At 36.6% G+C, this 13,561-nt stretch overlaps 2 protein-coding genes across 2 annotated transcripts in view; one reads left to right on the top strand and one right to left on the bottom strand.

Moving 5' to 3' along the window:
• The window catches only part of BNIP3 (BCL2 interacting protein 3), a 28,658-nt gene extending 27,173 nt beyond the window's left edge, over positions 1-1,485 (top strand). The window contains exon 6 of the mRNA XM_089239727.1: positions 1,063-1,485. Within this exon, the coding sequence (XP_089095853.1) occupies positions 1,063-1,105 (43 nt within the window). The 3' untranslated portion in view covers positions 1,106-1,485. The remainder of the gene's footprint in view (positions 1-1,062) is intronic.
• A 4,227-nt stretch (positions 1,486-5,712) lies between these two features.
• LOC149080586 (hexokinase-2-like) overlaps positions 5,713-13,561 on the bottom strand; it is a 48,998-nt gene continuing 41,149 nt past the window's right edge. Inside the window, exons 7-10 of the mRNA XM_089239723.1 lie at positions 11,571-11,726; positions 10,567-10,706; positions 8,583-8,719; positions 5,713-6,372 (exon numbers count right to left, since the gene is read on the bottom strand). Coding sequence (XP_089095849.1) covers positions 6,283-6,372; positions 8,583-8,719; positions 10,567-10,706; positions 11,571-11,726 — 523 coding nt within the window. The 3' untranslated portion in view covers positions 5,713-6,282. The remainder of the gene's footprint in view (positions 6,373-8,582; positions 8,720-10,566; positions 10,707-11,570; positions 11,727-13,561) is intronic.

Here is a 13,561-nt window from a genome sequence, read left to right as displayed (position 1 = left end):
CGGCAGACATCAAAAGCATACCTGGTATCTTCGAGCGTGTCCAGGAATCATTTTTACATCATTGTAGACCGTGAAATGATGTCATCGGCCGCCACTTCCAACAACTCATGTAATAGTTAATCAAATAAATCTTTTTGTACTTATTATTGTACTTTTTGTCGTTCCAGCGTGCCGTCGAAACCTGCATGCGCTTTTTGCGATTTTCACGCTCTCAAAGTGGTTTGTGACATCGTGTTCCATTGCAATTTTTGTCTACCTACAATTTATTTCCGATTCTGAACGACAGCTTTTTTTTCATACTCATCGAGAGGTTGGTGCACTAACCCCTCAGTGTGGGACTTCCTGTGGCAGCAATGGTTTGCTGTGGTCATGTCAGGAAAGTTTTTGACAAGGACGAACTGGGTATTGAACTCGCGACACCTCTAAACATTCTTTGGTACTTCAGGGGAGTATCTTATTGACCTGGGCTACCGCACCCCCATGTGCAACTTAATTATAAAATGTATAGTATTTTTGTGTACTATACTATATTATAATCTAATTATGATGCAACTGATTTGTGATAGCTGAAAAAAGTAAATATCTATAAAAAATATGTTATTCTTAATTTTCCAAATTTCATGCAAATATGGGTTAAGGGGAGTTTAAGGGCGTTATTCACAGACATGGTTTAAACTATAGGCACAATTTTTTGATGAGAGATCGATGCGGATTGGTTAAATTCAGGATTTTAACCAATCTTGTGTTGATCTCTTATCCAAAAATTGTGACTGCAGTTTAAACCATGTTGGTGAATATGGCCCTAAAGAGCTTGGAAGTCTCCTGAACTGATTTTCCATAGCGACTATAACCTAGAACTTCAACCCTTTTGTAGTGAGATAGCTCTCACATTTCAACAATGCAGCTTCCAAATCACTTTTTTATTTAATAAATGCTGATAAGGAAGTATTGTTAACATTTTAAAAATTTTGGTTTTCATGTTCATTTCAGAAATAAGATTTCTATTATGTACTATTATTATTTAATTAATATGTTGTTTTTTTTATTTTATGTTTTTTCCAGTTTATATGTGAGCAGAAACTTGGGATCCTCAGTTTTCATTTGAGTAATTCAGCAAGATGCTGAGCTTCCCTGGAAATAGACTTAACATCACTGTGCAAGTTATTAATGCTTCCTATATCATTCCTGTATAAAACAAGAAGAACTGTGTTGAATAAGTGTTTTAACTTTTTTTTTTTAAGATTGTTTATTTCATGTCACATGAATGTCAATGCATGTAGAGAAACTGGATATCCAGTTGACATTTTGCTTCATGTTTAAAAGCTTTGCAATTTTTGTTTCTTTTCACATGTTTGTTTTATATGTGGTATGTACATTGGTCTGTTAAGAATTGATTTTTCCCCACAGTCAAATATATTGTCTTTCAAACTCGTTGGTGCAGATTTTGTCCCACAATGAAGTAAAATAAATAGTTCACAACTGTGATATTACTTTTATTTAGTGATACGCTTAAAAATAACTATTACAAAGCTCCTGTTTTTTTGTTTTTTTTGTGTCAGTTTAGTTGTTCTGGATGAAATATTACTAGTAGGAGGCTTACTAGTAGCCTCATTTTGTGGTATGGCTGGTTATGTGGTAGAAAAAGTCAAAAGCTTCATTCACACTCCTTCCTTTCTTTGAGCCCAACTGTATGTAAGACTTTGATTACCACCAAACCAATGTTTCTAGCCTTTGTTCCTCCTTGATTCTTCCACTTGCAATGTTTGTTTTTTTTACAAAATAATGACCTTTAGCAGCAATTCTTGAAGCATTTATAGCTTGATTTAGGATTTTGGTCATAATGAAAGATATTAACCAATGGTTATATCAGGAGTAGAAACTGTGCATTTTTGTGTTTGATTCAACTTGTTATTATAGTTTTGGTATTTACAAATACAGCAAACCCTCAATTTAGCTAACTAAAAAAGGCCTGAGAGGGATATTTGGTGAATTGGGAATAAAAATTTTCGTCACAATGCTGCAATTGTTTTACATACTTTTAGATTTGTGCATTCTTTATGTGAGTAGTTTCTTTTTTTTTGTTTTGAATGAAGCCTACGAATTGTTAACACTGACACAGCATGTTTGCTAGGGTTACCAGACCCCAAAAATTTTTCAAAAAAAGTGGCATGATTTTTTTTTATGAACTGGTGGCTTCAAAAAATAAATTGTAACACCTGCTGACTCATATAATCAGGCTTTTGAGTCTGACAGTTAATGGAAGTTGCTTGTTTCTTTTTGAAACAGGTGGCACCAATACAATAGCTAACCTTTCATTGCTATTCCAGTACTAGAATTTTTTTGTAAAGGATGCTATCTTTTTTATGTCTCTGATACCAGAAAACAGGTCATTATGTGTCATTGTATTTCTAAAATGTAGCAGGCATTATGAGTAGGGGAAATGAAATTGAATTACCGTATATATACTCGTGTATAAGCCAACCCCTCCCCCCCACTTCAGGACCACCAAAATCGCAATAAATTTAAAACCTGTGTATAAGCAGACTCCAAAAAATCCATACATTTCAGAGAAAAAGAATTCTTATATTTTCATGAAAAATTGATAGTTTACCGAAATTTACAATAGAAAACGATTAAAACCTTTTAATCCGTTTCTTCTGAGTCTCCAAGCTCATCATAAGATCATCAGATTATCATAGGGGGTGCGGCATCTTTGTTTTCATCTTCATCTGGGCTGTCATTGCCATTGTCACTTTCAAAGAGGATATCATCTTCAGTTCCGTCCATTGCATTGCTGATGCAACACGTTTTGAAGGATCGGATGATAATTTTGGTGGAAACAGAATTCCACGCCTCATGTACTCATTGGCACACTAGGCCAATGTCAGGTTTCTTCAAGACAACCACTTTTTTTTGTAGTTTCTTTATTATCGGAACTCATCTATTCGATCCACAAATTCCTCGAATAATCTTTGAAAGACTTGTTGATGCTCACATAAGGCTTTCCAATCGACATTAGCCCACCTGGTATCAAAGCCAATGATGTTTTCGATTTCTTTGCCTCGGCTTTGACATTATCAGTTCCGTGGGGTTTGAACATATCCCATACCAATAATGCTGGTTTCTCGAACACTGCTACAAAAATGACCACTGATTGTGGGGTTGAAATTTTCTCATCAAAAACTGACCCGAGTATAAGCCAATCCCCCCCACTTGAGGAACAAATTTTTCCACAAAAAAACTTGGCTTATACATGAGTATATACGGTATGTGATTGACCAAGAGACATTCGTATGCTTTTAATCGGGATATTTGAACAGTTTTACTCTAGAAATTTGAATACAGAAAAAAAACATTTTTGGGACACTTGGGCATTTCTTGGAAATACAGGACAATCCTATGTATATGTACAAATGCTGGAAATCTGCAGAGTTGCCAGATTGACGGTTTCCTGCAAAATTGGGCTGGTTTGAAAAATTCTTGGCAGGTGGAGGTTTTTTGGGCAGCGTTTGCCAACAGTTTTGGTGGTGCAAATTTCTTTTTCTTGTATCAATGAAGTTTTTCTTTTCACTTCAGTTCTCACCTATTTGGTGTTTTATTGTTGATGGGGGGGGGGCAGACTCGTGAAAAAAAATTTCTCCCCACAAAAGTGGTGTTGACTGGGTTCCAGCCCGTCTGTTTTCGGAAACTCTTCATTAAATACCCTGTATATGAACATAGATACGTGAGATTGTGTTGTGAACAAGCAAACGAACAGATTTCAAAAAAACCTTGGTGTTCATTTAAAATTTCTGTGCAAGATATTGTAAATGGATGTCATATAAAACAACATTTGCAAGAAGGATTTTTTAAAGTGATTATTAGGCAGCTTAATTAGAATGGGCCTGTGAAGGACGAGTGGAGTAGAGTCCACCACAGAGACAATGAAATCAATTCGTCAAGATAACCTGGTCTACGCCTTCAGCTGGTGAAAACTACTCCTCAGAACCACTTTTGCTCTTGCCAAAACCACTTCTTTTTATATTTATTATTCTATCAATTTCACATACTATGCACAAAAATAACAAAGCACTTAGAGTTTGCGACATGAAGGAACTTGACGACCTTACAGCAAGTCAATGGGAAATTGACATGAATATTCCCATAACGAAGATTGCTCACGTTTCAAGCACTTATATCTCACAATATATATGGTGCAGGTAAAAGTCAGGTGCATACAGTGTTTCCTGTAAGTCCTAATTCGGCCTTTATCTCATCAACCGTCCATCGTAGTAGTATGGTTTCATTTTAAAAATGTTCAAAATGTGTTTAAAAATCCCCGTACCAGTTTTGAGAGTGAAAATATATTGTCTCACAGAATTAAAAAACCTAAATTTTTAAATGGACACCCTGTCCTGAAAAACCCAATTAGATTCTTTGGAGGTCAACAAACAAAATTTCACGCTCTAACTGCAATATTCACCAAGATATTTGAATTCAAAAATCAGAAAGTTGCACAGCATAATGAAATAAAATAAGGATGCACAGCATAATGAAATAAAATAAGGATGCACAGCATAATGGAGCATTGTCTGTTAGTTTATGCTGTTCTCCAACTTTTCTCCGATTTTTGAATTCAAATATCTCGGAGAATATTGCAGTTGAAAACATGGGATTTTTTTCCCAAACTCAGAAAAGACAGGGCAACAACTTTCTAATTGGAAATTAGAGGACAGACTGAAAATTTAGATTTTTTTTATTTTGTGTCACTATTTTCTGTAAAAACTGGTGCAGCATGAGTTTTTGTAACACATTTTGAGTAATTTTTTAAACTGAAACCGTCCCTTTGTCACGAACGGTTGATGAGATAAAAGTTGAATTAGCACTTACAGGATACCCTGTATGAGGATAAATCTTGATAAGATAATTGGTACTTTCTTGATTCCATGGTACTTCTTCACGGCAAATATGTCTTCAAGTTTGAGCACCAGATAGATCGTTCTGCCGCAACTAGGATTTTTGCCACCCGCCCCCTTCCAAATTTAAAATTAAATAATCCTATAATGTTCTTTTTATTCCCACCTACAACTGCCGCCTCCTCAAATTTTGACCCCCCTCTAGTGCTGGCCCTGTTTTGCATTATAACAAGGTGCATATTACGTATTCACATCCATTTTTCGATGAGAGATCAGCACCTCCTAGAGATAGGCCTCCGCAGTCTGCTTGTGACGTCAGTAAGTAGTCCATTTTCCCTCAGAATATTCCCTGCTCATGCCAGTATCATCATTGTGAGGAAAAGAAATGATCGGGCTCAGAATTGGCAATTTCTATGCCCCACATCTAATCACTATGTGGTATTTGTGAGTCAATGAGGAAGATTCTATGCCAAAATAAGAAGAAACAAAATAGGATGCTGTATTTCAAAATGTGCAAACTTGCTAAGTAGTCTGAATGACGTTTATGACAAACAGTGCAGAGGCTTTCTATCTCTAGGAGGTGCTGGACAGACACCCCTCCCTTTTTTTGTATGAAGCAATGTTAGAGATGATATTTCTAATAATTATAAAGCAACTAAAGAGTTGAAAGCTTTTTTCCAGTTAGGTATTCTGAAATATTTTGAAATATCATGATGGCTACAATTAAAGTACAAGAGATGCGCAAAGCATTTTTTATCCCAGCAAAATTGCAGCCTGTCCAAAAAGAATTCAAAACACTATTTAGGCAACTAAATGATTTGAAAAAAAATATTTTTCTTTTATTACACTATTGTAACAATTTTGTGAATTGCTTTTTGATACGAATCAGTGCAATTCAAAAACTTCAACAATCACCATCACTTTTCAAACGAACATTTTACACTGAAAAGGTTGATGGTACAATATTTGTCCTATATATAAAAACATATCAAAATATTTCCTTATAAATGCTTTTTTGAAAATAAGCAGAATCTGGTATGAAGCAAAAATAAAATTGGAGAATGATGTGTGTATATATAAAGCAGTAACAAAATTATACAAAATATTTGTCAACTCCTTGTCATATGTCCTTGATATGGTCGTCATGTATAAATAAAACAGTTTTTTCTATATTTCTCTAAACATAACAAACAAATGGCATTCATAATATTATTTGAGCAATCAACATTTTGTATTTACAGAGAAACTGGCTTCAGCATGTGTCATAAATCTCACTGTCTCTAAATGCAAAATCATTTTAGAAAAATTTTCGGCAACTAATCTTGGTGTCACGTTTATGTTTGCATTCATTACCATGGAAGACTCACTTGATAATTATTTGCTGCTTTTATTTGCACCAGGACTCTGATCTTTCAGCAACGGCTGCTACTAAAGCTGCCCCTCGTCCGCTTCCATCTTCAGAAAGCATCAAATCAAACTAAAAAACGGCAAGTAAATTTTTATGAAACAAATTGAAGCAATGCAAGATCGAATATTGACACTTAAGGCTGAAACACACTACACTGATGTGACGTCAAGAGACGTGAATTCTGATATGACATGAAATCACATCGGTCAGTGTAGTGTGCTTCGGCCTTGAAATAGGTGCCGTGAGATTCCCAATAACTCTATCATTAGGGCCAAACATGGCTTTCGGAGAGAGCATCCTTGTTACTCAATTACTAAGAACTACATAGTTTCTAATGAACGCAGTCAATAATAAAGATTACATCTGTTGATTGGCCCTAGACTTTGCTCATGCATTCAATTGGACCAATCCTGAAACTTTACTTGCAAAAATGATTGACCTAACAAAGAAAACAAGCATTTTTCCAAGTCCAGGTCAGAGGCTTTCTCTCAACAATTAGGGCATCTGTCCCCTCAAGGGAGCATTTTGGGCCCACAATTGTTTTTGTTACACATCAATGATTTTCCTGGGCCTTAGAGAGGTACAATCAGCTAGTATGCCGATGATGTACTTTAGCTCATGAACTGCAGAGACATGCAAAAAGCATATGATAACCTCTAAGAAATGGTTGAAGATTATTGCGCTGACTCTGACATAACGTTAAATTTCAGTAAATGTTACTTCATTTGGTTCCATAAGCGAAAAAATCCACCACAAGGGCTAAACCACCAATTAGAGATTGTAGATGAGAAACAAACACCCAAACCACACATTAAATCTCTAAGTGTAATACTCGACCGAGAACTTAATTTCAAAGCACACACATATGCCCGGCTAAAAGCCACAAAAACTTTGGAATGGTTAATAGAATATACTTTCCCCAGAGTAAACTAACGCTCAAAAATAAATTCATACTTTATAATTCTGTAATATGTCCTACTTTAACATATGCTTAATCAGTTTGGGCATTCGCCAGGAAGGGGAACTTAAGTACCCTTCAAATTTTTGAAAACAAATCTTTTAAAAGAATGACTGGCACATTATGGTTTATGCATAACGCAGACCTGAGATGAGACCTTTAAATGAATACAATATTTGAACAGATAAAGAAACTTGTTGAATCTCAGTTCCACACAATTTGCAACTCCAAGTTTTAGCTGAGATACTAAATTATGAACCCACACGGTAAGCCCCAGAATATTCTCCATAGCCCCTGGCTACTGTAAATAATATTCAGTATAAATATGTTCAACTTTTTTCTATTGTACCCTGTAAAAATTGAAAATATTTGATCCCTGCTCAAAGAGATCAAACAGTCCTTTTTCCTCATGGCAGAATCACGAACTATTTCTTCAGACTTGAAAAATTTCATCATGGTACTTGAACTCTTGAATGTACTCATGTTTACATACATCCCAAATATGTCTTTTTTTCCTGGATGTGACATTTTTCTCTAGAAAGCCAGCTGATAAGACCGGTAGAACGGCCTAAAAATAAGTGCAGCGGAAACAGCGATTGCAGTTCAGTTCACAAAACGAGTATTGTTTCTTTTTTTTTTTTAGAAGTATCGGTCATAATAAACAGAATGAAAAATTATTTTTTTCTTCAATCACTTAAATGGTATCTTTAGTATAAAAAAAACACTCATCCAGCCAAGTTTTTCAACAACAATTTTCTTAAGAAATAAAGCCCTCAAGTTTCACTGGTTGAATAATTTGGTGCTATTTCATTTACACATGCATATCCAATGAAATATTGATGTTACAAAGGTAGAGAGCGGGGAGGGGGGGAGATTTGATAAGAATGACTACGGCTAAAAGTTGCCAAAATGTATTTGAAGTTGCTTTGTGAGGTCTAAATGTTATAGTATAGAAACTTTATCAACCCTTGTGGAATATAGTGCTGGATAATTATGCATATTGCTGCCCCCCTGCATCTTCAGTTGAGAAATTTAGTTTTTCTGGAACATGGAATATAACTTCCCTATGGTAACTAAAAAATTAGAATAGGATGCGTTAATTCTGCATGATGAAAAGAGGTTAAATGGTCCATGTCTTGCAGGATATCAGATATTCCTCCCCCCCCCCCCCCCGTTGTCTTTTATCACAATATATTATAAGTACTTTTAATCGATTTTGGACTAAGGAAGGAGGATAATAAATCAATGACTATATATGAAGATACTGTTTACTACAACTGCATCATTTCTACTAAAATTATAGTGAAATTCAGAAAATTACCTTATAATCTGGCACAGTAAGTTCTTCAATTTTCTTTTCCATTAGATCGTGGAAGTGTGGATGACACTTATAAACTGAACCATCTACTCCTACTGTTGTGTGTGGCCTTTTAATTTTGTTTAGTATTGTTGCTACAGCTATAGAAAATAAAATTAAATCAGTAAGAGGAGGGGACATTCACACACATATGATTTGATAAAATAATGTATAATCAAATGAAATAAATAGAAGGCATGAAACAAGAACAGCTAATAGTTGACATAGTAGTCAGAAATTTATTTTACCACAGGTATATACAGAACCCATCATGTACAGGGTGGTCATACAATAACTTCGCCGATATACGAGCCTCTATTGGCCGCAAAAATCAACTAATGCAAATGAAATTCGAGATATAGGTGTTTCTGAGTATGCAATGAAGAATGAGAAGAAAAACAAAACTCTCGGGGTTACAGTTACAGAAACCAAAATTTCGAAAAATTCCAATGACAACACTCATTTTTATGCATTGCAAAATGATCGGCGTGGTACAAAAACCATGAATGGCGTTGAAATGGTAATTGTAACACCATAAACGCCGGCGCAGGACGCAGTCGCCAAAGGTTGGTGCGCTAAACACGGGTCGGGGACTTACGAAAATCTTCAAGAAGTCCAATAATACCCCATAAATGTAATAGCTCTTCTGGTTGGGTAACGGGATGCAGCACAGTTTCGTAACGAAATCATTTAACACAATGTTTCCCGAAGTGTGCAACACTGATAGATGCCAATGGTATCCATCAATAGATCTTATTCACAGATATCCCACTGATGTATTTAATCATTTTTGTCGCACCACAGTCATTTTCTGCACATGAGGGCTAATTAGACCGGAACCCGCAATATATTGCCGCATGGGCGGAGATACGGGGGAGCGTCAAAGTTGGAGTCGACTGATCTAATGTATATATGGATTGACATCATCATGCCCCCAGCCTTCCAAGTCTATCTCCGCCTATGTATTGCCAATTCCGAACGGCAGCGTTCGATATCTTTGCGTTTTTATACTCACCGAGATGGTGGCACGCTAACCTCTTGGTGTAGGACTTCCTGCAGTAGCAATCTTTTTCTGTAGCCATGTCGCCGTTTCTGTTGTACCCAGCGTAGTTTCTGACTAAGACGAATCGGGTATCGAACTCGTGACATCTCTAAACATCCTTTGGTACCAAGATGAGTATCTTATTGACTTGGGCTACAGCACTTCCACCCCCCCCCCCCATGATGCAAATCGACTCCAGGTCAGGCGCAGATCCAGAAGAAAGCGATGGAGGTAATCAATCCTTATCAAGATCCTAGGGACAACAATAACACGGAGAAAGTAATAGTTCTGTCATTTTTACTGGACATAATGGCTTGACCTCCTAGAGATACTTAGAGGTAATGACTTGACCCACTATGCTCCGACCCCTTTTTTGAGAGAGAGAGCGCCTAGTTACATTTTTTCTCCAACAGGTAGCCCTTGATATCTGAGAGCACTACTAACTCATCTGAAGAGTTACCTCGCGGCTAAAAATGTAACTATTATGGAAATAAAATGCGTAATAAATTTCATATGTTAACCCCCCCCCCCTCCCTTTTTTTTTCCAGCCAACAAAAAAGTGCTTTAATTTTGATTAGCTATACATGGGTCAGTTTTGATCGTGAAGGAATGGATTTTTCTGTTTTGTTTCACATGCCAGTGCCTAATGAATATTCTACTAAGCAACCAAGGGACCGTACAAAAATTTTAATTTTTTTAGAAACTTTTTTTTTTTTACTAAAACAGCTTCTGGAATGATGGGTGACATTAAAATTTTTTTGGTGATTGGAAGTTTCGTCAAAAACTAAGGGTTAAGGAATTAGCTAATAGACAACGGTAAGAATGGACACCACACACACATGTATATAAGAATACTAATGAAACAAGTACGTAAGCGAAAAAAATAAGAATTATTTATTTATTTACCTGCAGAAACAAGGAAAGCAGCTCTTGTGGATACCCTGGCACATACTAGTTTGACATTTTCACAATCGATGTCAGTCGCATGAGTAAGGTCCAAAAGATTCAAGACATTTCTTGTTTCGTCATATACCCTTCTTCGATCACTGGATTTTTTTTCAGGAGAAAAAAACGTATTTTACTTTTTTTCACACACATTCATACATATATTTTTTTAAGATCGATGTAAAATCTTAGACTAAACTCAATATGCTCATGCTTTTTAATCCTTTGGATCCTGAATTAATTTACCAATAAATTTTTCGTACAATTAAATGTATCATTTGATGGTTTTTGGAATAAAATAAGCATAGAATAAAATAAAAATTTATAGAAATTTAGTTATCGAGGTTGAAAATAAAATTGGGGCGAAAATGTAATGACAATAATAATGAATGTGATAATGGAGAAGATAATAAAAATTATTGTTTAAAAGAAAACTGTCAAAAATAATTGTCCCTGAAAGATTTTCAGATTAGGGAAAATGTAGGTTTTTTTAAATGCTCTCCATATGGCTCCTAATAAAATGGAACCGGTAAAACGGGTTTTCTCTCATTGCATGTTCAGCAAAGAAGCCAAGTTCGTTAACTAAAACACGAGTTAACACATGACAGTTGAAAAATTGTTTGTTTCATAATTTCCGCAAAACTTAATAATAAGGTGTTCCTCAGAAGCTACACTTTCAGAGATCTCTGAAATAGATTTACAAAAAGAGAAAATTTAGCTCTATGGAACTTCAGATTCATATTCTTTACGTCCTTCTAGGCATTTCTGTGTGAAAGAAAGTTATTAATTTTTGTTGCACCTGATCACATTTTCTGCACATGAGGGCTATATAGACTAAGAAATAGTTTTTTCCCTTAATATTCTTCAGCTTCTATAGCGTGGATCCTAACAAAAGTTTCTTTTTAATTTGAAATCATCAAAAAATCGAACGACAAAAATATTACTTTGTTCAATCCAGCACTTACCTCTCAATCATTGAAATATATTTCGTTTGGAAAGCGTAAGGGGTGAGCAATTGAGTTGAAATTTTTCCGTCAAACAATAAGCCTTTCGCGGTCAGATCAACTAAAGCTCGACGAACTACTTCTCCCATATACATTCCCGAAATCATTTTCTCGAACCTGCAAATACACAAAAAGAAACAAAACGTTGCAAAATAAAATGACATAGTTATATTAAAGTTGCAAGATTCTTTGCGAACTGTGGGAGCTTGTTTTAAACGACAATTTTCAAATGTTCCCTGCAGAAAGAAAACGAGACAAGAAAGATCGGGCGATCTGGGAGGCACGGGATGGAATCAACCTGCTCAATCCATTGGTTCCCAAATTGGGGAATTAAGATTTTGATGCACGTCCACAGGCCCGGAACTAGGCTGGGGCAACTGGGGTACTGCTCCGGGGGCCCGAGCTGAAGAAGGACCCACAGAAAATGTACACTTATTTCGTCTTATAATCTTTCATAAGCCTTTCAAGGAGATGCCCCGAGGAAAAATCTGCCTCGTGGCCCCGAGAAGGCACGCTACTGCTCTGCTGAAATTGATAGGTGCTTTGCTATATCATGTGTAAATGCAAAAACAAAGGTCACAACAGGCAAAATACCCAAGGAGTTGGCTGCGGTTCAAACCACATGCAGGGTTATATTCTATCACGAATATTCGCGGGGTCTGTGTGTCCCTATCCACTTACATTTGGTAAAATGGGGAGACCCGATGAAAGAAGGAAGATATGGAAGTTGAAAATTTGTTTTGAAGGAAAAAATTTTGGAGTTTTCCCGGAGTTTGGGAGAAAAAGCCGGAGGAGCGGGCTTGGATTTGGGGGAGTGGAAGAGAGTTGCGGGATATGAAAGGGCCGTAGTGCCGTGTGGAGGAAGTGCAGACCTAGGATGGCAAGGAGATCACAAACGAGGACCGGGGTAAGTACAACAATCTATTGTTACCTTAACCCGTAATGTCCAGTTATGTAATTTTTGAATTGGTATGTAATGTGTAACGTCTCAGATACATTAGATAAAGGTAACCTGCGATTGTCCTGATGGCATAAAAAAAGTTTTAAGTGTTAAGGAGATACATTATAGTCTATATTGATGTCTGCTGTGTTAAACTTCTAAATTAAATATTTTTTACTTTAAAAAAATATTTAATATTATTTATTAATATTTATTATATTTTTTTACTATAAAAAATATTTAATTTAGAAATTTAACACAGCAGACATCAATATAGACTATAACGTATCTCCTTAACAAATTTTTTATGCTATCAGCACAATCGCAGGTAACCTTTATCTAATGTATTTGAGACGTTACTCTACATACCAATTCAACAATTACATAACTGGACATTACGGGTTAAGGGAACAATAGATTGGTGTACTCACCCCGGTCCTCGTTTGTGATCTCTTTGCCATCCTAGGTCTGCACTTCCTTGAATATGGAGATGTGGAGCAGGTAAAAGGGGGACCGGAGAGAAGAGAAGAATTGGAATTGCCGAGGGAAGGGGGGGGGGAGAAAAAGAGAAGTAGACAGCCCCAAGGATGAGAGAGACGAAGTGGATGAAGATGAATTGGGTTTGTTATCAGGGCTCTGGACAACAGACTACTGATGCACAAGACCCCCCAAGCAGCCGCAGGACAGGTGGGGTGTCGAGAGATGAGCATGGCCAGAATGAAATAACCTCCGATAGTGTTTCACACCCAGGTGAAAACGAGCGGACTGTGGCTGACCATCATACCCCCAAGCGAGATCTCTCCGAGCACTAACAATCCAAGGGCAATGGAAAGGGAATACAACCAACAAACACGTTACAATCTTCGTCCTCGCAGCACTGCCCTATCAAGTGGGCAAACAAGAAGTGCGGAACGGGAAGAACAGTCACCACTGAGACCAGGCCAAAGACACTAGATCTTGAGGGACTGGGTACAAGTCAGGGCAATGTGGAGGAACCCGACGGGGTAGTAAA

The sequence above is a fragment of the Pholcus phalangioides genome, unplaced genomic scaffold (assembly GCF_987345545.1).
Source record: "Pholcus phalangioides strain wild (caught in Gottingen) unplaced genomic scaffold, Ppha-v1.0 ptg000011l_1, whole genome shotgun sequence".
In the NCBI taxonomy this organism is placed as follows: domain Eukaryota; kingdom Metazoa; phylum Arthropoda; class Arachnida; order Araneae; family Pholcidae; genus Pholcus; species Pholcus phalangioides.
The sequence above is the reverse complement of the archived record's forward strand: the minus strand, read 5'-3'. Positions and strand labels throughout refer to the sequence as shown.